The sequence below is a fragment of the Lagenorhynchus albirostris genome, chromosome 6 (genome assembly GCF_949774975.1).
Source record: "Lagenorhynchus albirostris chromosome 6, mLagAlb1.1, whole genome shotgun sequence".
NCBI lineage: Eukaryota > Metazoa > Chordata > Mammalia > Artiodactyla > Delphinidae > Lagenorhynchus > Lagenorhynchus albirostris.
In genome coordinates this window covers 51,309,920-51,335,889 of record NC_083100.1, presented here as the reverse complement: position 1 = coordinate 51,335,889, position 25,970 = coordinate 51,309,920, and the positions used below count along the sequence as shown (strand labels likewise).

Below are 25,970 nucleotides of genomic sequence, written 5' to 3'. Positions count from 1 at the left end.
TGCGTGGGCTTTTTGTGTTGCGGAGCATGGGTTCTAGGCGCTTGGGCTTCAGTAGTTGTGACGTGTGGGCTCAGTAATTGTGGCTCGTGGGATCTAGAGCGCAGGCTTGGTAGTTGTGGCACACGGGCTTAATTGCTTCGCAGCATGTGGGATCTTCCTGGACCAGGGCTCGAACCCGTGTCCTCTGCATTGGCAGGCGGATTCTTAACCACTGCACCACTAGGGAAGCCCCACATTTCCTTTCTAAATCTCTTTCTAAACTACTTATATTTAGACAGTTGAGGAAATGAAGAAAATGACAGTGTAATGTAATGATCGGGTTATTCAGTTAAGAGTCGAGAGGCATAGAGTGTATATAATAGATCCCTTATCATGGTGACATAGTAGACAGGAAGCCACTTGGACAGTAAAAATGAAAGGTGGAACTTTTCAAGTTATGTAGTAAAATACACCTTCTTTTAAGTATAGATTTTATCCTCATGATGATTGTCTCCTAATGATTTTCAGTCTAACCAGAAAGTGGGTGTTTCTTCTTCCTCCTTACAAAATGTAGTTCTATCTACATGTGAGACATTTAACCTTTCAGCTGCAATTATATGAAGCTGGGGATTCCCAGGGTCCTGTCCACCTGCACCCTCAAGTGCACCTGTCTAGGCCAGCTTGTTCTGCTCTAAATGTGGTCTTCTCTTCAGTGTCCCATCAGTAACTCAGCTAATTAATTTCCCCACCCTCACACCACCCCACCTCAGTAGACAGATGCTCTTCATGACCTGGCCTCTGCCTCTCTCTCCAGGCCCATTCCCTGTGTGTGTGCTCCAGCCACACTGGACTGCATGCAAGCCTCTACACAGGCGTGTGTCCCTAGGTGTCTGTTTCTTTACACATTCTACTTTTTTTTTTTTTTAACCTGGAACACCCCGCCCTTGCCTTTCTTCACCTGACCAAGTCCCTTTTACCGTTAAGGCTCAGCTCAGGGGTCACCACTGTCGGGAACACTTAACTAATCTGGATTTTTGCTTGTTCCTATCCTAGCACTCCCCATGCTGCCCCCAGCCAATATTATATATATATATTTTTTACTTCTGTTTTCTCTTTTTTCTTACACTGTGAGAACACTTGAAGGCTGGAAGTGACTTTTACTTCCTTTTATCTTTTTCACTGCCTAAAATAGTGAAGCATAGTAGATACTCAGATGTCTAAGAATGAGTGTGATGATTGCTTGCTACTTTCTCCAGCCAAGTTAGTAATTTCTGTAATCTCAGAATGATATTTGCTATTGCTTCTACATTTCTGAGTTTTGTTTTTATTTTTCTGCTTTCTCAAGGCAAGAGAGAGGTCCTGTAAGACATAGGTTTGAACTATTTGTGTTCCTTTGCCTCTTTCCCGTTCCAATACACTGACTTATAACCTTCGACAGATAGGAGTAGTGGGTAGCATTGGGTACTGATTTATTTGGTTCCTGCTTATAACATGAAGTGGTTTTTGTTTTTTGCCTCAAAGAGAAAAATATGTAGACCCAAAATTCTGCCTTTTTAACACCTTAGATAATTTGGAAGCAGTCACTTTAACATTGATTCCTAATCATACTTCCACTCTTTTGAAGCACCCTGTGATGAGAGGGCCTGATCTTGCTGCTGCTCCCTATAGTACTCAGAAGTCATCTGTTCTACCTCTTTATGAAGTAAGTTCTTACTTAAATCTCTGTGTTACAAAATAATTTGTGTGATTTAGAAGTTAATGCTGTTGTATTGTATTTTAGAATACTTTTCAGGAGCTCCAAGTAATGAGGCGGAGCCTGAATTTGTTTAGAACGCAAATGATGGATTTAGAATTGGCAGTGCTGCGTCAGCAAACCATGGTTTATCATCATATGACTGAGGACGAAAGGTAAAAGTTCATTTGACTCACAATATTTTTCTTTCTAAAAAGCATTGTTAACTTTTTTTTTGAAGCTGGGTCTTATTTCTACTGTTGCGTACCCTTTATGTAGTCTGTGAACCAGTATAAATAAAATTGGGCATAGTGTTCTGCTAGGTAAACTTCTCTGCCTTTGGTGGATTGAGGAAGATAGTGGTTGCAATCTGTTTTTATTGTTTGGGATATTTGTAATCGAGGAGAGAGGAAGAAAAACCAGTTCTCCCAGTGGTTATACCTATTGCAGTCGCTGTTGTGCTAATTTATAGAACTTGGAGTTCAGTACCTTCTGAAAGCTTGTGAGAGAGTTGTGAACACTGAATCTCCAAACTGCTTTTTTCAAACTTTGTGCCTACTGATAGATATGAAGTTGATCAGCTCCAGAGCTTGAGAAATTCAGTCCGAATGGAACTTCAGGACCTGGAGATGCAGCTGGAGGAGCGTCTGCTGGGGCTGGAGGAGCAGCTTCACGCTGTGAGTGTGCCTTCGCCCTTCCGCTCCTCAGCACTCATGGTACGCTACCTTGGGTTGTGCATAGATTTTTCACTCAGGATTTGTTTATAATGTTCCACACAATTTAGGACAGATGTCTCAATTTAAAAACACTTATTTTAATGGCATTAGAGACATGCAGAGTTTTTAAGGAGCCTTTCCCACAAATCAGTGGAATGTGCAAGTTGTAATTATTTTCTTAAATGTTTAGTATATTTAGAAATACATTGAAAAATCCTTATTTTTAATAATAGAAAATAAGGAGCAATACAAAAGTTTAGGGATTTTAAAGGGAAAATGATAGTGGGTTAACATATGACTGATAGAGATGTTAATCATTGCATGTAACTGTGAAGAACACAGATATATGTGTTATATATATATTTCACTTAGACTTCTTTTCCCCCTTTCTTGCCTTTGAAAAAAAAAACTGTTTCCTTTAAACGTTCCCTTTATTTTGGATTCTTTTCCATTCTTTATGTTTTTTAAGGAATCAAATGATATCTTCGTAAAAGCAGAGAAACATGTATTCAACCAAGAGAATAGAAAGAAACACTGTTTCTCTTTATTTTGTACCACTGTTCTTACTCCTAAGGTTCCTTTCCACGCAATTTGAACTCCAACGGTTGTATTCTTATTTTTGCCAAAATCTTTCAGTCGTAGAATATACTGTTTTGAAATGTTGAAATACTGAATTTTCTCTTTGTTAATTGAACAACATACCTGATTTTGTTAAAAATAAATGCATGAATACACACACATATATATGCACACATATGGAGTAGAATAAGAATGTGTGTGTGTATACACATATATATGTATAGCATAGACTAAGAATATCCTGTATTGTCAATGAATATCTTTTTCCATAAAAGGCTTTGATCCATTATTCTGAGAAATGTGTGTTGGTGAGGGCAGAGAATCAGAACATCTTCCATACAAACTTCAGTCACAGTAACACATTTTATAGGATCCTGTGACAGTTTAGACTGACCTTTGTGACATAAAGGACTGCTTCAGAGCAATAGTTAGTTCATTATAAAACACTTGCAATTTGAAAAAATACACACACACACATATTGTTCTTACTTTTTCAGGGAATGTGTGGCAGTAGAAGCGCTGATAACTTGTCATGCCCTTCTCCATTGAATGTAATGGAACCAGTAAGCCTCTTTCCTTTTAAATCACTGGGGAAGGGAATGATATAATATTTCATAAACACACAGTTTTCCTAATGTAGATGAATTTTTTTTAAAATACAGAATTTGATAAGTTAGTTAAATTGATTAGAAGTGACTCGGGCACTTCTGAAAGTCCACCGCCATCTTTGGCCACTGAAGAGCCAGTTAATTGCAAAAGTGATTTATCTTTGTGGTCTAAAGGAAATAATGCATCATAAAAAGTAATTCATGCTCCAGGAAATGTGCTTTCACAGTCTGATTCCAGGTCCTTTTGGTAATTGGATCTGTAAGATGACTACTTTTTGAACAAAAGTATGATTTTTATTATTTTTTAAGCAAGTCAGTTCATTTGGGGGGCATTATGAGTAGCTATTTTATTTTTTACAAGTTACTCTTCTTTTTTTTTTTTTTCGCGATACGTGGGCCTCTCACCGTTGTGGCCACTCCCGTTGCGGAGCACAGGCTCCAGACGCGCAGGCCCAGCGGCCATGGCTCATGGGCCCAGCCGCTCCGCGGCATGTGGGATCCTCCCGGACTGGGGCACGAACCCGTGTCTCCTGCGTCGGCAGGCGGACTCTCAACCACTGCGCCACCAGGGAAGCCCAAGTTACTCTTCTTGATAAGTAATTTGGACCCCTGTGTGGGACCAAGTAAAATTTCATCCAGCTATAGTTTAGTTACACATTTCATGGCTTGATCTCTGTGAATTTAAATTTTCCTTGCTATTTTTGCAAATGAAATTGAGTAGTAACTAAATGAATGCATTAGAATCATGTCTTTACAAGTTAAGTGATTTGGGGCAGTAATCACACCTAGGATTTTAATCTTCTTTTAACTACCAATCTTAATTTCAAGAGAGAAGAATTACAATTTTTCTCATCTCCAGGTCACTGAACTGATGCGGGAACAGTCATATCTGAAGTCTGAATTGGGCCTGGGCCTTGGAGAAATGGGATTTGAAATTCCTCCTGGAGAAAGCTTAGAATCTGTTTTCTCCCAAGCAACATCAGAGTCATCTTCTGTATGTTCTGGTCCCTCTCATGCCAATAGAACTGGAGTACCTTCTAGTGACTCAGTGGGCAGACCCAAAACCCATCTGGTACCAAGCAAGAAAGTATTCCGAGCGTCGGTGGCCTTAACACCAACTGCTCCTTCTAGAACAGGCTCTGTACAGACACCTCCAGATATGGAAAGTTCTGAGGAAGTTTTTGCAGCTGAAGAAGCCTCAGAGGCTGTAGGACCTAAATCTGAAGTGGAGAAAGAGCATGGAAGAATCTCATTATTGCCAGCTGCTGAGGAAATGCATAAAAATGTGGAGCAAGATGAGTTACAGCAAGTCATAAGGGAGGTGAGTAAAATCTACGCTTAGTTTATTTGGAGTAGGTTTTGTTTGAACATTAATTATTTATAAGCTATTCCTTTGATTCACTGTATTCAGTAATTTTCCCATTGATCCAATTTGTGTCTATTAAGTATCTATGAAGAAGGCATATGTAGGGTTCAAATAAGTGAACACATGACAAACTCTCTAGATCTCTGTTTCCACCTTTGTAAAATTAGGGATTATAATTTAGATCTCTTCCAGGATTAAAAATTTAGATCTCTTCCAGGATCTGTAATTTAGATCTCTTCCTGTCATTTAATAATGTCAATTGACATAAAAAAATGGTGTTGAGATTTTAAGAAGTAAAAAAAATTTGAGCTGTTTGGCTTAGTGGGTGGAGAAATGTGGAAATTATGTAAGTTGTTCAAAGATAGAAATACAAAATGAAAAGAAGGTTTACCCTGTGTGATTAGCAGTATGCAGACCTGAAATATTTAACCATAGTTGTAGGTTACCAAAAAGACTGCAGAAACTTAGGAGGATTAGTAATCAAGGGCAAACATTAATTGAGAAAATTAGTAAAATAGTTGCTTTTGGCACTAGGATCAGGTGGTAAGGAATAGTATGTATATCATTTAAAAAGGGAAACTGCTATAGATACATGTTTATGATGACTTTTTTTTCCTTTTCTTCTCAAATCACATTGTGTCTTTGGGTGCAAAATCCAATAGAGTGCATGGAATAAAAATTACATATGTTGAATTTATTTTTTTCATTCTGTTCCCTGTATTAAGAGTAACTCTAAGGAAGAACCATAATTACTCATAATTCTTTCCAAATGAGATACTAAAATCTATGATAAAAAAGGATCATTCATTCTTTCCAATAGTTGAAAAGAAGAATATCCTATAAGTTAAAAAAAAAAAAAAAAAAGGTTTATAAGTATCTTAATGAGTACCTGCTCTGTAAGGGTAAAAGAAAGATATGAGACATGAATCCTTAAGCTTAAAATCCAGTAGGAAGGTAAATAAGACTAACTAACTCAGGAAACAATTGAAAAATCATACAGAAATCATTTGGTATAATGTATTGAGAACTAAGAATTTAGAACTGGAAAAAATCAAACTGAGCCAGAGAAATAATTAGTGTCAGTGACTCCCTCTTTTTAATCTGTGTATTTCCAATAAATTCAGTAACGTGAACTTAACATATTTTTAGAATTAACTCATGAATAGTATAAAACAAATTTTTAGTGGTTATAGGTCAATAATGGTGGCAACAGACCAAAATGTTCCTTCAAATGGGCCATTGATCCTCTGGGTCCAAAGATTAGTTCATGTGTATTAGTTGCCACCATTTATAGCTGCATGATAGTAGCTTGAGAAGTATACTGAAAATACTCAGTTTTGTTATATAGTATGATATATGCATTCCTAAAAATCGTTGTGCTATGCAAATTTGTATAATAAAAACACAGAGCTTATGGGGAAAATAGTATTAGAAGCATAACACTCAAAACTTGTGACATGTTTTTAAAAAGGTAAAAACCTAATAAAAACAGTAACACTATTTTATAATGTTAAATGGTTAAGAAATACATAAATACTGCAATAATGTGACACTTTACCTTGAAAAAGACCTGAAACTTGCTTGTGGAATTGGACTTTGGAAGGGTTGCAGCTTGTGAGTTATTGTGGAGTGGTGGAGGAGGGTGACATGAAGTCCAGCAGAAAGTTTTAATGCCAGATGCAGATAGGTGCGCTTCATAACACAGTGAACTGACACAGCTGGTAGGTGTTTAATGTTTGTACAGTTTGGGTAATCTGTTCCCTGGTTCAACTGACATTCAGACAAATTCACATTTACAAAACAAGCATTCTAGCAGATGAGACTGCATGTATGTAATTTCTTTCCATGACATGAATTACCAACTTAAAAGGTCTTAATTCCATAAATTTATTTGTCCTACAAATGTAATTACTTTTGTAGGTTGATTGTGGCTGGCAGATATTTAGCAGGGTCTGTACATCTACCTTGCTCAGTTAGTTAGGTGTGACTGATTATAATTCATTCTTATTTATGTGTTTCACATCAAAGATCAATTTTTCAGTAGAATTGAGTTTTACTCAAAAAATTATTTTTCTCCACAATATATTTGTTAACTGAGGAAATAAATTTTAAGGTACTCTCCCCCCGCCCAGAAATGTGATATTTTTGTTCCCTTTAGCTTGTTTTGGTTTGAAAATTTTCCTTGGAAACTGGACTTTATGTACTCATTTAGCACAAATACTCCCTTAATGCACACTTGAATCCTCATTTTTAAAGTTGTTAATGGATGGCCTGATATGTGCTGTAAGTAATTTCCTGGGTGTAAAGCATCCCTAAGCCAGAACATTGATTTTTTTGGCTGATAGAAATTGGCGTACATGTAGAAAAGTTGGTTGTTTCCATCATAATGTGGTGGTGCTAGAGAATTAATCGTTTGTAAGAACAACCCATCAAATATGGAAGATTTTATAATTTGAAGACTGATATGCAAGGCAAATATTTGAAGAATTTTTCAGAATTTGTTATTAAACCTGTTAATTAGAAACTCCCTAATTGAGAATTTGGCATAGTTTGGACAAACTTTGGCTTAGTATTGACCCTTTTAACTGTCTACAAAGAAGGACTTAGCAAGCAAAATACGTAGTAGATCAAACAAGGCATAAGAAGGAATACTTAAAAAAAAAGAAAAAACTACAGACTAATATCACTGATGAACAGAGATGCAAAAATCCTCAACAAAATACTAGCAAACAGCACATTAAAAGGATCATACACCATGATCAAGGGGGGTTTATCCCAGGAATGCAAGGATTCTTCAGTATACGGAAATCAGTCATCAATGTGATACACCATATTAATGACTGAAGGAGAAAAACCATATGATCATCTCAATAGATGCAGAAAAAGCTTTTGACAAAATTCAACATGCATTTATGATAAAAACTCTCCAGAAAGTGGGCATAGAGGGAACCTACCTCAACATAATAAAGGCCATATATGACAAACCCACAGCAAACATCATTCTCAATGGAGAAAAACTGAAACCATTTCCTCTAAGATCAGGAACAAGACAAGGATGTCCACTCTCACCACTGTTATTCAACATAGTTGTGGTAGTTTTAGCCACAGCGAGCAGAGAATAAAAGAAATAAAAGGAATCCAAATTGGAAAGAAAGAAGTAAAGCTGTCACTTTTTGCAGATGACATGATACTATACATAGAGAATCCTAAAGATGCTACCAGAAAACTACTAGAGCTAATCAATGAATTTGGTAAAGTAGCAGGATACAAAATTAATGCACAGAAATCTCTTGCATTCCTTTACACTAATGATGAAAAATCTGAAAGAGAAATTAAGGAAACACTCCCATTTACCATTGCAACAAAAGAATAAAATACCTAGGAATAAACCTACCTAAGGAGACAAAAGACCTGTATGCAGAAAACTATAAGACACTGATGAAAGTAATTAAAGATGATACAAATAGATGGAGAGATATACCGTGTTCTTGGATTGGAAGAATCAACATTGTGAAAATGACTCTACTACCCAAAGCAATCTACAGATTCAGTGCATTCTCTATCAAACTACCATTGGCATTTTTCACAGAACTAGAACAAAAAATTTCACAATCTGTATGGAAACACAAAAGACCCCGAATAGCCAAAGCAATCTTTTGAAACAAAAATGGAACTGGAGAAATCAGGCTCCCTGACTTCAGACTGTACTACAAAGCTACAGTAATCAAGACAGTATGGTACTGGCACAAAAACAGAAATATAGATCAATGGAACAGGACAGAAACCCAGAGATAAACCCACGCACATATGGTCACCTTATCTTTGATAAAGGAGGCAAGAATACACAATGGAGAAAAGACAGCCTCTTCAATAAGTGGTGCTGGAAAAACTGGACAGCTACATATAAAAGAATGAAATTAGAACACTCCCTAATACCATACACAAAAATAAACTCAAAATGGGTTAAAGACCTAAATGTAAGGCCAGACACTATCAAACTCTTAGAGGAAAATATAGGAAGAACACTCTGTGACATAAATCACAGCAAGATCCTTTTTGACCCAGCTCCTAGAGAAATGGAAATAAAAATAAACAAATGGGACCTAATGAAACTTCAAAGCCTTTGCACGGCAAAGGAAACCATAAACAAGACGAAAAGACAATCCTCAGAATGGGAGAACATACTTGCAAATGAAGCAACTGACAAAGGATTAATCTCCAAAACATACAAGCAACTCATGCAGCTCAATATCAAAAAAACAAACAACCCAATCCAAAAATGGGCAGAAGACCTAAATAGAAATTTCTCCAAAGAAGATATACAGATTGCCAACAAACACATGAAAGAATGCTCAACATCATTAATCATTAGAGAAATGCAAATCAAAACTACAATGAGATATCATCTCACACCAGTCAGAATGGCCATCATCAAAAAATCTAGAAACAGTAAATGCTGGAGAGGGTGTGGAGCAAAGGGAACCCTCATACACTCTTGGTGGGAATGCAAATTGATACAGCCACTATGGAGAACAGTATGGAGGTTCCTTAAAAAACTAAAAATAGAACTACCATATGACCCAGCAATCCCACTACTGGGCATATATCCTGAGAAAACCATAATTCAAAAAGAGTCATGTACCACAATGTTCATTGCAGCTCTATTTAGCCAGGACATGGAAGCAACCTAAGTGTCCATCGACAGATGAATGGATAAAGAAGATGTGGCACATACATACAATGGAATATTACTCAGCCATAAAAAGAAATGAAACTGAGTTATTTGTAGTGAGGTGTATGGACCTGGAGTCTGTCATACAGAGTGAAGTTAGTCAGAAAGAGAAATACAAATACCGTATGCTAACACGTATATATGGACTCTAAAAAAAAAAAAATTGGTCATGAAGAACCTAGGGGCAAGACAGGAATAAAGACACAGACCTACTAGAGAATGGACTTGAGGACACGGGGAGGGGGATAGGTAAGCTGGGACAAAGTGAGAGTGGTAGTGTCTATATGGACATATAGACACTACCAAATGTAAAATAGCTAGCTAGTGGGAAGCAGTCGCATAGCACAGGGAGATCAGCTCGGTGCTATGTGACCAGCTAGAAGGGTAGGATAGGGAGGATGGGAGGGAGGGAGATAAATGAGGGAAGAGATATGGGGATATAGGTATATGTATATGTATAACTGGTTCACTTTGTTATAAAACAGAAACCAACACACCATTTAAAGCAATTATACTCCAATTAAAATGTTTAAAAAAATAAATAAGTATAGCATCAGAGAACCAGGTTAAAAAAAAAGGAATACTGATGTCCTTAAGAAAATAAACTCTTCTGAAGCAGTTTAAAAGCATGTGTTAATAGATAATTTAGTCTAATGCCATTTACAATTTAAAGAAATAATTTGGGTTATCATCTTAGCTCAATTACAATGGTGTTCTGTTAAACTTTGTTTACAAAATACTTAAAATTCAGATTAGTCTTGATTCTGTTCATTTAAAATTGGTAATCTTTTTACTTAAATATACATGGTACTGAATTCCAATTTTTTTTAAGCTTATTGTATCAGCTACCAAGAAAATTAGATTGTCTTCCCAGTAAATTATGGGTCTCTAACCCCATTAACAAAGCTACTATTCATGAAGAAAAGATTTAAGCTTGGGTTGAACAGTTTTGTAAGTGAGGATTAAACATGTTTGGCAGACACTTTCAGGGAAGTTTTCTTATTGCAGTCATGGATGCATGAAACGATGTCTATCAGGCCTTTGTTTCCATTATTTCACCATATGTGAACTTTTTTAAAAGAATCCTTTCATTATTTATAATGTGTTAATGTAGTAGTTTAATGCAGTAGAATTCTTTTGAAGGAACACACTGGAAGTTCTTGCAAATATTCAATACACTCATTTAATAACTAAGCTTTTTGTCAGATGAAAGATACCCCATTCCTGTGCAGATTGCGTATGTTGTAGTGGGGACATGTACGCACTCTTGGAATTTGCCCAGGTGGTCTGTGATGTATGTAATCAGTGGCCTGAAACTGTTTATAGTTACTTTAAAAAAAAAAGTAAGAAAGAGGATTACTTAATAGAATAAATGAGCATCTGCCCACAGAAGCAAATGGAACAGAATTACATATCAAAGCATAAACATAGATTGCTCTGTGTAGAGAGTACTTTGTTTATTGAAGTTCCTAGGCTTGGTTCATGCCTTTTTGTATCTATTACATTTCATCTGGCAAGCTTTAACATGTATTTTGGTAAATACACAGCTTGCGTGTGTTCTTATTACAATTCTATTAGTGATCACTTGATATAATGGCTGCCACACAGGAAGCACTCAGTAACTCAGTAGATGCATAGTAAATGGACGTGTTGCCCCACACTTCAGGCTTGCTGTCAGCCTGTTTATTTGCCAATGTGCATTCCTTCCTTAATCTCAAGTAGTCTGTCTTCAGCCTGTCTTACTTTTTGAAAGTTATAAAGGTGACTTCACCATCCATCCCACTGATTTTCTCACTACTAATCCTTCCCACCTCTCTGTAGCGTGGGAGACTTTGGAACTAATTTATTTGTTCATACATTTATTACTTCAATAAATTATCAAAGGCATTTTGTCATTTTCAGTGCTAGGCTGTAGTCCTTTGTTTTTCTACTTTCTGTTCCTTTGTGTGTCTGATACTGTCTCTCTCAGGCATGTGCTGTCTCACTCTCTCATGGATGCATTTATTCAGACATTCATTGAGCACTTACTGTGTGCCAGGATACATTGATTAATTTCCATTTGAGCTCCCCGTTTCTATTCTAATTCCCCTGTACTCTTTACCTAGTAGGAACTGTCTTGTTGGCTAGGCTTCTTTTTGCTGTGTCTCCAAGGTGCTCTTGCTACATGTAGTTTTCATCCTCACTATTGTCTGAAATTTTCCTTACTTTTTCATTATTATGTTAAAGACTGCTATTCTCTGAGAATTTATTTTTTTCCTCTTCTAGCCCATACTAGTCTCTCATTTTTAAAATTTTGTTCTTATGTCATTAATGAATTAATAAATAATTTTCTCCTTTCAATATTTCATGAAACAATATTCATTTTGTGCCCATCTAGATTATAACATCCTTGGTAGAGACTCTTCTATGCTTTACTCCAGTAATATCTGTACCCCACACCCCCCCAAATGTTGGCACACATTTTGGTTTGTAGAGAATACTTTCTAGCTAGTTTGTTTTTGAATGATGAAGTACGATGAGATGTGCATTGGACAACAGGACTGACTCTGCTACTCACTGTCTTTTGTAAATATAGATTTACAGAGGATCTGATTCAACACACTGCATTTGCACTTGTATACTGTGGCAAAGAGATTCTGGTTTTCATAATATTTGTATCCAATACATATTTGTTTAAAAAATGAATCTGTAGTACTATGAACTTAAACTTTTGATGTTTTGTTGTTTAAAGCTTAGAAATATTGGTAGAAGGTAAGATGAGAAGCTTCTATTTATTCAAATATGTTTCAGTACAGATGGCTGGTAGCTAAGGAGCATTTGTTTCTCTGAATACTTATGTATAAATATGTATTGTGTACCAATTTTGCATGACATTAATACAGAGCCATTTTTGGAAAGACTTTGATTGAGATGTGTTCAGGATGTACTTAGGAACATTTAAGGGAACAGATCAGGCTGACAGGAAACTGGAAATGTAGAATTTTTTAAAGCTGGTTGAGAGTGTCTCAAGTGCTAATTCGGGAAGGCATTATCAGCTTATTTCAGGAAATACACATTTAAAGGCTTCACAGAGGGCTATTCGGAGGTGATGCTATGTCATTAGAGAGAAAAAGGCTTAGATAGGCATGTGTAGTGTTTGGGCATCTGGAGAAGAAAATCTTGATGGAATTGTCATTGCCCCTAGGTCTGTTTGCCTTTTCCAACAATAAAATGATGTAACCCTTGTCCAAAGCAAAATTTTCAGACAGGTGACAAATGTACCATACAATTAAATAAATATTTATTTCTTTAGAGTTTATGGTTGATTAGAGGATTTTTTTTCATGTTTTAAATTAAATTGTACTAAATGATCATTTCTTCTTTTCACTTAAAATGCACATGTTAGGTTAGAATAATATGTAATAACTTCTTTAGATACTTTGCTTTCAGTTAGTATAAACAGGCAATACACCTGTATATTATTTTGCCACTAATAGGTTTTCTTAACAATGAGAATACTTGAGTATCCTGCTGGTTACCAAACAAAGATAGACATTAACAAAAAACATAAAAGTGAACCTAACATTTAATCAGTTCTTCCAGGTTATTTTGTGTCATGGGGCAAATTATCTAATGAAGTTTTTAAATCTAACGTTTGTTAATGTTCTCAACTTGAGAATTGTGATATTTTATAATGGAGCTATCTGAGTTGTGCTAGACAAGACCTCACAATGTGATCTGAGTTTGAGGATAGATGGATGTGATTCCCTACTTGCTCTCTGTATTTCATGAAGGGTTTACATGAAGGTTGTAGTTCTCTCTATAGTTTAGCTGACTGCAGGAATTAAATACTATTTATTTTTCTGAAAATAGAATAAAATGGATTATAGTCATATTGTTAAATTCTTATTTTCCTCTTCTTCCATTCTAGATTAAAGAGTCTATTGTTGGGGAAATCAGACGGGAAATTGTAAGTGGACTTCTGGCAGCAGTATCTTCAAGTAAAGCATCTAATTCTAAGCAAGATAGTCATTAAATGGAATTTATAGGTAAATTTTTCTGAATTTCTTTGTTTAGATAAATGTAAATTAGTACTTAGTTTTTAATACTTTTTTTTTTTAGTATACAGGTCTGTTTCTCTAGCTAAATTTTGATTTACAGAAAGTATGTAATATGTTATCCTGCAGTGTGAAAACCTCTTACAACCTCATTTGAAGTGTAAGCAAGTCAAACCTCATAATCTCAAACCTCCAAGGGATTATTGATATTTTGTCATTTTATTGAAATTTCATTATAGTAAATAAATTCTGGAATTGGGGAAATTGGGACCTTCAAACCTGAGTTTTATCTTGATAGCACTGGTTTTAATGTTATTTCAAATGTACAATTTATGGATCAAGATTTCAAGCCTTAATCATAAATTTTTAGTATCTTTGTCTTTTAAAGAAACCTATCCCATAGGTCCCATATCTAATCATGTCATAATTTATAAAGGAGGATCATATATATATATATACACACACACATACATATATATTTATATATATATATTTTTACAGAATATTCTCATCCTTCCTTTTAAAGACCTTTCAGTAGTAATTGAAAAATGTGTAATGTTCACTTCTCTTTCTTTTTTAAGATTGGCATGGGTCCTATTAGCTGTGTGATATTGGAGTTATCAATGATATACACTGGTGGAGGTGTCATTTGTGCTTCAGAAGATACTTGCTGCTGAGCTGGGCTACTGTATACAGTGTACAATGTTTATTTCTTCTGTGCATATCTTTTTAAAAAACATAGAAACTTAGGCACTTTGCTGACTTTCTTTTCTAAACTATCAAAACTGTAGCCATTTGAAAAGCCTAATATTTATTTGTATGTCAATATTTTCCAATTGATTCCCTAGGAAGAATTAATTTTAAAACTTGAAAACTTCCAGACTTAACCAACTTATAAATAACATATTTCTTCAGACTAGCTTCTTAAAACACTGACCTCTATGAGGTATTTACTGTGCAATAACTGATTCATTTTTTGAGAGCTTGAAACAACCAATGATTTTTCCCTCCACTGCTGTTAATTAGTGTCACTTCCAAGAAGAAAAATTGTTCTCTTGTAAAAATTGCTCTTAATTCTTGAGGAGGTTACTAATAGCAGTAGGATAGAATTTATATGTTACCTAAAACTACTTAATGTTCTTACACTGTAAAGCATTGTTACTTTACCCAAGACAATTGCAATTTTATTATAGCTTATGTAGTTTTTTTAATTTTATTTTGGAAACATGCCTTAGGTTAAACACTATGTACTTATTGCATTTTCCAGACTTCTTTATTATAAGGAGATGTTTCTTCTTTTAGACTAAATAGTGGAGTATTGCCAAAATAATGGGGCCTGTGACTTGAATGGATAGAAATGAATAAGCTGGTTTTGTTTTTTCAAAATGGAAGTAATTTAGATTTGTTTTTCTCATAATAGATGGTTTTAATTCATTTTTAACCAGTGAGAACTGTTTATGGGGAAAAAAGGAAGGTAGTTTCCTATTTGGTTTCATATATGTTAAATAAATGTGTAAAGTAACAACCAAATGTTATTAGAATTATTCTTTAGCATTTATAATTTTCAACTCCTATCATATTTCTTTGTGTGAAGTTTTAATCAAAAGTGGTTGAGATGTTAACAGTATACTTTGAAAGAATATCTAAAAGGTTTTTAAATGTCTGAATTATCACACAAAGGCTGATTTCTAAAAAAAAAAAAATTAATAAAGTATTTATTTTGCCTAACATGTTTTTAGTGATTTCTTTTCTTGAACCACAACATGAAGAATTTGGATTAGATATGAAGAGTAACAAATAAGGTCCAAAAGAACTGGAGCATATAACCTAATAGGCTAAAATTCTCTTTTCCTCAAGAGGCCTCTATGATGCTTTCAAAAATGGTTAAGACTAGACCACCCTGGAGAAGGAGTGCACACTGATGCCTCTTGGTCTCATCCAGTTCTGTGGTCCTAATGATTACCATCTGAGGCAAAATAAAACTTTTCTTTAAAATGCACTGTTAAACTACAAAGAACAGACATTAAAATATTACCTTAGTCTTTGGCCAAATTATTCAGCAATTTGACTACTTGATTCTCATAATTGCAATGACACATATAAGCCAAACACCCAACGTTAATAGTTATACAGATATCAGTGATTTTTAACTAATCAGCTTTGTAGCCACTTATAGTTCATGTCTGACAATACAAGATACCCAGAATTTGACAATCAAAATGAAAGGTAATACAACTGGAATAACAGCCTGAGTCAATGGGCAAATCCCTTACACAGTTTATAAGTCAAATAAAATGAACTTCATCTCCTCTTTCCATTCTAAATCTTTGTGTACTTGAACATTTGAAAGCTACTATATTCACGCCACCATGCTAGCTGCTGAAATGAATGAGAGCGGATCTAGATGGAAGGACAGGACATTTTTTTTTTCTCAACGGTAAGTATCAAATGAAAAATATGAAGATCATAAAAAGAATCTGCAAAAGTGTAGCCTGGGGTGGTTGGAGAAGTAAGTCTTCACCAAGAAGATTTGGTTTGAGTAAAGTCTTGAAGAATGGGAAGTGGAAAGGATAGGGTTTAAGTTATCAAGAATATTAGCAAAGGTTATAAATTGAGTTTGAATTACTATATGATTGGCAAAGACATGTTTTTAAGAGCCCAAGCTGTGTATAGCTTGTACCTATTGTGCTTAAGAGCCTGAATGAAGAAGGCATAGGAGGAAAACGAAACTTGAAATGGTGATATGGAAGTTGGGAGCCACTGTGAATGATGTACCATTGACAAAAATGGGCAGCTTCTCAGATTTGAAGTAAGTACTGTTCCTCTAAGAACATTAGGTTGAATTTCTGTAACATTTAAAATAATTGTCTTAGGGCTTCCCTGGTGGCGCAGTGGTTGAGAGTCCGCCTGCCAATGCAGGGGACACAGGTTCATGCCCCGGTCCGGGAAGATCCCACATGCCGCAGAGCAGCTGGCCCCGTGAGCCATGGCCGCTGAGCCTGCGCGTCCGGAGGCTGTGCTCCACAACGGGAGAGGCCACAACAGTGAGAGGCCCACGTACCACAAAAAAAAAAAAAAAAAAATTGTCTTACACCAATTAAGACAAGCTCAGCTGGATGTCTCACCTCTTTTTTTAAAATTATTTTTAAAGACATTACTTTTAGAGCAGTTTTAGGTTTACAACATTTAACTTGTTGTAGAGGAAAATAAGAATGCAGTAAAGTGCATGTAAAATAATGTAAAAAAAAAATATGTTTCGGGGATTCCTGAAGAGATGGTGTACTGTCCATTCTCCTGACCTGTCCAAATGGGAGTGTAGTGCTAGCTGGGAGAATAAAGCAGAACTGAAGCACAGTTTCTTGTTTTTGTTTGTCTTACCTTTTCCTGGAAAGGAAGAATTGATAGCACTTAGGAAGTCGGAAGACAAAGCATTCTATCTTATAATTAAATTAAGGATCTAAGTTGTAGTAGGTTATGTATGGCTGTTAGAATCATTTATGAATATTGAAAGCATTTAGTTAACACTCTAGCTGCATTCTAAATGTACAAAGTTAAGATGTCTTACCTAATTAACAGCTCTCTCCTACACAGTTTTTTATTTCCATTTATTACTGTTAGGTGAGGCCCTTCACCTTTTTTTGTTCTCATTTTCACAACTGATGCTCTGTTTCTCCTAATGAATAAGTAATGGCTTGTGTACAGAATGTTGGTGTGCCCAGCAACAAATCAGAAATGTACTCTAAGAAACATGTCAAACAAATGCCAGGGGCCATTTCCTCCAGTAGGATATCCCAACGGAGGCTAAATCTTTGGTGTACAACGATTAACTAGTTTACGTGTTCACTCTGTTCACTCAAAAGGTTGCTGGATACCCACACTTTTTAAGGTTCTGAGTTTGGGAAAATGGAAATATAAAGAATGAGTTAAGAGCATGTTTTAAGGAAAGTTAATAAAGTACCTTGTTTAGACCTTTGAAAGGATCAATACATTTAGGAATTATATTGTCTCTTTTTGTCCATTTTTTAAAAAATCTAAAGCGTTCTTTAATGGATAGAAAAGTATATTAAATGTAGGTAACATGAAGTTGGAATGAATAGGAAAGCAATTTGAAGAGCAGACTTCAGAATGACTTAGAAGTGGAACTGAGCAAAGAATGTTGCTTTATTTTAGAAATAAAAATATTTGAAGTGATGACAAAATATCTTAAATAAACTGATTAACCTCTAGGCTTAGAAGAAAAAAGCTGAAGGAAACTTGAGAAGTTACCTTATATATACTACTTAAGAGGAGATCACACAACTATAGATAAAACATGCATTTTGTAAATATTTCTATGTTCTTGTGGTTTTATAGAACCTACATTCTATACTTTTGATGCCCCTATTGATCTAGATGTACAAAAATGTCCCTTGAATCAGCCTTGATGTCATAAATACACTTTTATGGAATTAATAAAAGTAGTATTGAATGACAAGTATACTCAATTTGAACATTCAAATGATATGCAACAATATAATATTTTAAAACAGAGATTCACGTTTTATACTAAATTATTTTTGGTTCTTGATTCTAATATGCATAAATCTCTTAATTTTCCTAAGAGAGCAACTTGACAGTGTAACACACTTTACAAAATATACTTTATAATTTTATGCCTTTAAAAATATTGGGACTTTCCTGGTGGTGCAGTGGTTAAGAATCCACCTGCCAATGCAGGGGACATGGGTTCAATCCCTGGTCCGAGAAGATCCCACATGCCACAGAGCAACTAAGCCCATGTGCCACAACTACTGAGCCTGTGCTCTATAGAGCCTGCAAGACACAACTACTGAGCCCACATGTCACAACTACTGAAGCCTGCACGCCTAGATCTCGTGCTCCACAACAAGAGAAGCCACCGCAATGAGAAGCCCGCGCACCACAACAAAGAGTAGCCCCCACTCGCCGCAACTAGAGAAAGCCCGCGCCCAGCAACCAAGACCCAACGCAGCCAAAAATAAATAAATAATTTATTAAAAATATTATTAAATGTCATATGTTTGGCTTCATGAAATACAGAAATGTAAATGCTACTTTTTGTTCATAAATACATGCACATTTTAATAGAATACCTATTTTTTCCAGTGTAATTACGCTTATAGCTAGTAATAGTAGTGTTTTTGTTAAATAAAAATGGTTAAGTATCACTCTATTTCTACAGGTACTTTCTCAGAAAGCAACGTACTAGATCACTAGAAAGGGTAACAAAATATTTAAAGAGGGCTAGTATATATGAGATTCATGCAGTCATTGACTTGACAAAGTTGTACATGTTTCTAGTGGTTAAGGCTCAAGCTGGGTTCAGATGTCTGCTATGTAGAACTGGGATGGTAATAATAGTACCTCTTTCATAGAGTTGTTAGTATGAATATAAATGCACTTGGCACAGCTCAATAAGATTTGTGGTGGTGGTGGTAATGATGATGGGTAGAAACAGGGTAACATGTAGATGAGGTATGGCAAATTAGGCATTATGTGGAAGAGAGAACCTGAACTTCTAGATCCAGATCTGAACCATTTGTCTTCATTGTGGTCTTTCAAGCAGTAGAACTAGGGACTGGCAAAGGACCCTGACTCTCCTGTTACATGAAAGGTGGACATTACTGAGTTTCAGTTTTCAACAAAGAAATTTTGTTCTTTGGAACAAAAAAATTTTCTAATGGAATACCACTTAGAGTAATGCTTCTCAAACTTTAATATGCATAGAAATCAAATCACCTGAGATTTTGTGGAAATGAAGATTCTGATTGAGTAGGTCTGGGTCCTACTTTCTGGGGTCCAAATTTCTGCATTTCTAGAAGCACTCAGGTGAAATTGATGCTTCTAGTCCATGAACTGTACTTTTAGTAGCAAGGATTTAGATTAGTAGGTCTTACTACCTGTCTGCCAGTTACTTCAAAGGGAGAAATTTGGTAAGCAGAAAAAGGAATTTTTATCTTCAAGGAGATGTCATCTTAGAGGCCCCCTTCAGGAAACTTTTCATTACAGCCCAAAGTTAAAAATTAAGAACAAATGTATATGAAAACCAGAGAAAGATACTACCAAAAAAGAAAATTACAGGCTAGTATCTTTGATGAATATAGATGCAGAAATTCTCAACAAAATATTGGCAAACCAAATCCAACAACACATAGAAAAGATCATACACCATGACCAAGTTGGATTCATCCCAGGGTCACAAGGATGGTTCAACATACACAAATTAATGTGATGCACCACATCAACAAAAGAAAAGACAAACACCACATGATCATCTCAATAGATAAGAAAAGGCATTTGATAAAATTCAATATCCATTCATGATAACTTACCAAAGTGGGTATAGAGGGAACATATCTCAACATAATAAAAACTATTTATGACAAACACATAGCCAATATAATACTCAACGGTGAAAGCTAAAAGCCTTCCTGCTAAAATCTGGAACACGACAAGGCTGCCCACTCTCACCACTTCTATTCAGCATAGTATTGGAAGTCCTAGCCATAGCAATCAGGCAAGAAAAAGAAATAAAAGGTATCCAAATTGGAAGGGAAGAGGTAAAATTGTCATTATATGCAGAAGACATGATACTCTATATAGAAAACTCTAAAGACTCCACACACAAACTACTAGAACTGATAAACGGATTCGGCAAAGTAGCAGGATACAAGATTAACATACAGAAATCTGTTGCATTTCTTTATACTAACAACAAAATATCAGAAAGGGAATGAACAAAAATAATCCCTTTTTAAGTCGCACCCAAAAAAATAAAATACTTAGGAATAAACCTGACCAAGGAGGTGAAAGACTTAATGCTGAGAACTATAAAACATTAAAAAGGAAACTGAAGATGATTCAAAGAAATGGAAAGATATCCCATGTTCTTGGATTGCAAGAATTAATGTTGTTAAAATGGCCACACTACCCAAAGCAATCTACAGATTTAATGCAATCCCAATCAAATTACCCATGACATTTTTCACAGAAGTAGAACAAATAATCCTAAAATTCATATGGAACCATAAAAGACCCAGAATTGCCAAAGTAATCCTGAGGAAAATGAACAAATCAGGAGGCATAACCCTCCCAGACTCTAGACAATACCACAAAGCTACAGTAATCACATCAGCATGATACTGGCACAAAAACAGACATATGGATCAATGGAACAGAACAGAGAGCCCGGAAATAAACCCACACACCTACAGTCAATCAACCTTTGACAAAGGAGGCAAGAATATACAATGGGAAAAAGACAGTCTCTTCAGCAAGTGCTGTTGGGAAAGTTGGACAGCCACATGTATATCAGTGAAGTTAGAACACACTCTCGTACCATACACAGAAATAAACTCAAAATGGCTTAAAGACTTAAATATAAGACATGACATCATAAAACTCCTAGAAGAGATCACAGGCAAAACATTCTTTGACATAAATCATACAAATGTTTTCTCATGTCAGTCTCCCAAAGCAATAGAAATAAAAACAAAAATAAACAAATGGGGCCTAATCAAAAGCTTTTGTACAGCAAAGGAAACCATAAACAAAAAGACAACTTAGAGAATGGGAGAAAATATTTGCAAATGATGAGACTGACAAGGGCTTAATTTCCAAAATATAAAAACATCTCATACAACTCAACCTCCCAAAATAAACAACTCAATTGAAAAATAGGCAGGGGCTTCCCTGGTGGCACAGTAGTTAAGAATCCACCAGCCAACGCAGGGGACACGGGTTTGAGCCCTGGTTTGGGAAGATCCCACATGCCACGGAGCAACTAAGCATGCGCGCCACAACTACTGAAGCCTGAGCACCTAGAGCCCGTGCTCTGCAACGAGAGAAGCCACCACAATGAGAAGCCTGCACACCGCGACAAAGAGTAGCCCCCACTCACTGCAACTAGAGAAAGCCTGCGTGCAGCAAGAAAGACCCAATGCAGCCAAAAATAAAATAAATTAAAAAAAAGAAAAATGGGCAGAAGACCTAAATAGACATTTCTCCAAAGAAGACATAAAGATGGCCAACAGGCACAAGAAAAGATGCTCAACATCGCTAATTACTACAGAAATGCAAATCAAAATTACAATCAGGTACCACCTCACACCAGTCAGAATGGCCATCATTAAAAAGTCTACAAATGACAAATGCTGGAGAGGGTGTGGAGAAGAGGGAACCCTCCTACACTGTTGGTGGGAATGCAAATTTTTACAGCCACTAAGGAACACAGTATGGAGGTTCCTCAGAAAACTAAAACTAGAATTACCATATGATCCAGCAATCCCACTTCTGGGCATATATCCAGACAAAACTATAATTCAAAAAGATACATGCACTCCCATGTTCATAGCAGCACTATTCACCATAGCCAAGACATGGAAGCAACATAAATGTCCATTGACATGGACAGATGAATGGATAAAGAAGATATGGTGCATCTATACAATGTAATACTACTCAGCCATAAAAAGAATGAAATAATGCCATTTGCAGAAACATGGATGCAACTAGAGATTATCATACTGAGTGAAGTAAGTCAGAAAGAGATAGACAAATACCACATGATATCACTTATATGTGGAATCTAAAATACGACACAAATGAACCTATCTATGAAACAGAGACAGAATCACAGACATAGAGAACAGACTGGTGGTTGTCAAGGGCTGAGGGAGGGATGGAGTGGAAGGTTGCGGTTAGCAGATGTAAGCGTTTATATATAGAATGGATAAACAACAGAGTCCTACTCTATAGCACAGGAAAGTATATTCAATATCCTATGATAAACCATAATGGAAAAGAATATAAAAAAGAATATGTATATGAAACTGAATCACTTTGCTGTACAGAAGTAATTAACACAACATTGTAAATCAACTATACTTCAATACAATACATTTTTAAAAATTGAGAACAAATGTAAGCAGAGCACATAGGAAGGGAACCCACCAAAGGACTCATAGAAATGTACAATGTTCAAGAGAGTTTTATGTGGCAGCAATCGCAGCATGAGCTAGGAGCTATTTTACTGTTAATGATAGCAGCTAATAAGTCTATGTACTGTGTTGAGTGTACAATGAGAAAACGCAAAGATAGTCTGAGTCCTTCTAGAGTCAACCAGTCAAGAAACAGAATGAGACTCAAAAAGGAAAGAACTAGCTCTGGAGATGCTTCAGAAAGAGGAGATGAGCTCTAGTGTGGAGTTTGTTCCAGTAATTGGTGTTTGGAGGAGTTTACCATTGCTTTTGGGAAGGGATTAGTGATTTAAAACAATTACACCTATGTTGAACACATTGTAATATGTTGTGTTCTTGAATAAATTGTTTAGTAAACCCATCCACAAATGATTCATGGTTTTATTTTGGTATATGTCATATAACTCCTTTTATTATTTTTCCAGTCCCAAGATTAAAAACCCCTGAGGTCTTGCAAAGTAGGTATTATGTGATGAGTTGATTCTGTAGCATCTATCACACTCCTGTGCCTGGGCAGAGGTTGCTCTTGATTGAATCACAGGCTCATCAGATAAATCTCAGCTGTGAATGTTCTGTGTTTGGTTACAAAGTATTCATACCATTTTTAACCTATTGAGATATGTAAAATAAACTTATTCATATAAGCATTTGAAGAAAAAATGTAATGTGCTTACCCGGGCCTCATCAGACTGTGAGGACAAATAGGATTGCATTAATGGTGATAGACATTTTAAAAAGTCTTTTTTCCATCACCTGCTGAGGCATATCCTCTTCCAAATCTCATTCATTTATACTGAGAGTCTGAAGAGTTATTCATATATCTTCACAATAGTCCTTATCAATCAATTCCAGCTAATTTCCTCTTCTCTTGCTTCCCTGCTCTTCCACTGGGGTCCTCAATAGGCCAAAGTTGTGATGGTATCATGCTGTTTGGAAGTGGAGAGCTTCTCGTGCCATTATTACCACTTACTACATTGGCAGAAAAGCAGCACTTCTTAAAATCCAGCCTTCTCCCCCTTGTGAACACAACTTTGTTCCTTTATGCTTTTACTACCATCTCCTTGGGGCTTGGCCACGGGTGAAAAGCACTTGAGATAAACACTTTGCTGTCCTTCCCATCCCCTGTTCTCCAGTGCTGGCAAGCACTCTTGCTCTCTGCCAAAACACCGTCCTGCAAATCAACTAATTCAAATCAACAGAGGCTGAATATTTAGCAGGAGGCACAATGTAGGTACAAATTCGTTCCCTCTTACTCTTAGGAACAGACAAGCATTTTAATGACAAATGTTAAGCATTCATATTTTTATTATTTTTTCACTCTGAAATATCATCACAATTAGATTCATCTAATACACAGCTAATGAACAACTGTTGAGTACAAAGCACTAATTACAAAGTTAATTTTTTGTGCTCTTATTTTACTATTGGCTAAAATGTTAATTTTGCTGGCATTTGGATCAAGTTTCTCCAGATTCACAAAAGAGAATTTTTATTTTGGTACAATTTATTATTGTTGTTGTCATTACCTTTCAACTGCAGTACAAGAAGCCAAAAGCAGAATACAAATTACACCACCAATTCTGTCAGGTATAATCCTAAACCATTTTTTAGAGAAGATATTAATTTCCTAGAAGAGTCTTTGCTTGGTCCATTCTGCCTGTAATGCCCATGATGGAAAGGGAAGTGAGTGAAACAGCCCATCTCTTGTGAGATGTTCTACTTCTTTAGACTCCAGATCCACATTTGACAGAACTTATTTGTAAAAAGGCACAGTAGCAGTGAAGGAAACTTCATCCATGATCAGAAATTAGGTGAGTATAGAACACAGCTGTACTTATCACTCCTGATTTTGGGGACAGTTTCCCAAAAACAGGCTTACCTTCCAAAGATTTTAGATTGTGTCTATTCTAGATAAATTATCATTTTTTAGAAATCCAAGTGACAGAATACTTGGCTTTATAAGTAATACCTGGAACTCAACATGGACCATCAGTGAAACTGATAACCGTTCATTTACAACATGTCTTGGTTTATGGATTCGCTGAATTATAGCAAAGTTGGCAGCAAACCAAATTCTTCAAAGTACTCTATACTTTCCAATTAATAACAAGAATAAAGGAAGCACAGGAGGCAGTTGGGGCAATCAGTAATAGCCTGAACTTAAATTGTTTGGTGAGGAAATACTTCTATGACTGAAAAACTGTAACCACAGGTACCGTAGAGTAATATGTGTTTCTTTTATAGTGTGTTCTCAACTTCAGCATTTCCTTTCTGCTCTTTTCTTTTCTTACCTCTTGCCCTTCAAGACCTAGAAATTACTTCCTCGCCAAGGGATTTCTTTTTTTTTCTTTTTTTAAAAATTTATTTTTTTATTTTTGGCTACATTGGGTCTTAGTTGCAGCACGTGGGATCTTCGTCGAGGCATGTGGGATCTTTCGTTGCAGCGCACGGGCTTCTCTCTAGTTGTGGCATGTGGGTTTTCTCTCTCTAGTTGTGGTGCACAGGCTCCAGGGCATGTGGGCTCTAGCTGAGGTGTGTGAGCTCAGAAGTTGTGGCACACAGGCTTAGTTGCCCCGCGGCATGTGGGATCTTAGTTCCCCAACCATGGATCGAACCCGCGTCTCCTGCATTGTAAGGTGGATTCTTTACCACTGGACCACCAGGGAAGTCCCACCGAGGGATTTCTTGAACCTCACTTTTCTGCTCTGAGAACATTGTTTTCTTTTTCAAATCTGTGCATTAGCATATCTGGTTATGGATTTAAATATCATAACTGGATTAAAATATAACATTTTGTCAACAAATGTTCCTTTCAATGTCGTTCTAGCCTGAACACTGAGTTTGAGACTTCAGGTTATGTAAAACAAATTAGTTCTTCATGTGATCTGGCCTACATGTTTGAGTCTGTACTGAGTTTGCTAAAACACAAAGACATCTATGTTCACTTTTCTTTTTACAAGAAAATATTGTTGAAAATATATATAACTGAAGGGAGTAGATGAATGTAAGCATTAAGAGGCCCAATCCAGAGGCAGAGAGACCTCAGTTCCAGGCTTAGCTCTGCCACTTTCTTACTCGATCTCCTGGAAATAACAATAACCCCTTCCTCTTTGGTTTATTGGGAGAGATTAATAAGGTGTAATAACATAAGGACATTTAGGATACTGTCTAGCATATGATAAGAGCTCAGTAAATATTAGCTATTAGCAAGAAGTAGTAATAACA

General features: G+C 36.0%; 1 protein-coding gene and 1 long non-coding RNA gene across 9 annotated transcripts in view; one reads left to right on the top strand and one right to left on the bottom strand.

Moving 5' to 3' along the window:
• The window catches only part of ITPRID2 (ITPR interacting domain containing 2), a 39,017-nt gene extending 23,540 nt beyond the window's left edge, over positions 1–15,477 (top strand). The window contains exons 12-18 of one of the 4 annotated variants that reach the window (XM_060152520.1): positions 1,604–1,681; positions 1,760–1,887; positions 2,277–2,427; positions 3,504–3,569; positions 4,474–4,935; positions 13,623–13,740; positions 14,331–15,477. In XM_060152520.1, coding sequence (XP_060008503.1) covers positions 1,604–1,681; positions 1,760–1,887; positions 2,277–2,427; positions 3,504–3,569; positions 4,474–4,935; positions 13,623–13,727 — 990 coding nt within the window. In that variant the 3' untranslated portion in view covers positions 13,728–13,740; positions 14,331–15,477. The remainder of the gene's footprint in view (positions 1–1,603; positions 1,682–1,759; positions 1,888–2,276; positions 2,428–3,503; positions 3,570–4,473; positions 4,936–13,622; positions 13,741–14,330) is intronic. The other 3 variants (XM_060152523.1, XM_060152522.1, XM_060152521.1) reach the window with 3 other exon arrangements.
• Positions 1–25,970, bottom strand: part of LOC132522255 (uncharacterized) — a 71,700-nt gene that overhangs the window by 6,326 nt on the left and 39,404 nt on the right. For 2 of the 5 annotated variants that reach the window (XR_009541128.1, XR_009541129.1), the window contains exon 2: positions 3,496–3,593. The exons of the other annotated variants lie outside the window; for them this stretch is intronic. This is a non-coding gene — a long non-coding RNA (uncharacterized LOC132522255). The remainder of the gene's footprint in view (positions 1–3,495; positions 3,594–25,970) is intronic. 5 annotated transcript variants of the gene reach the window in all.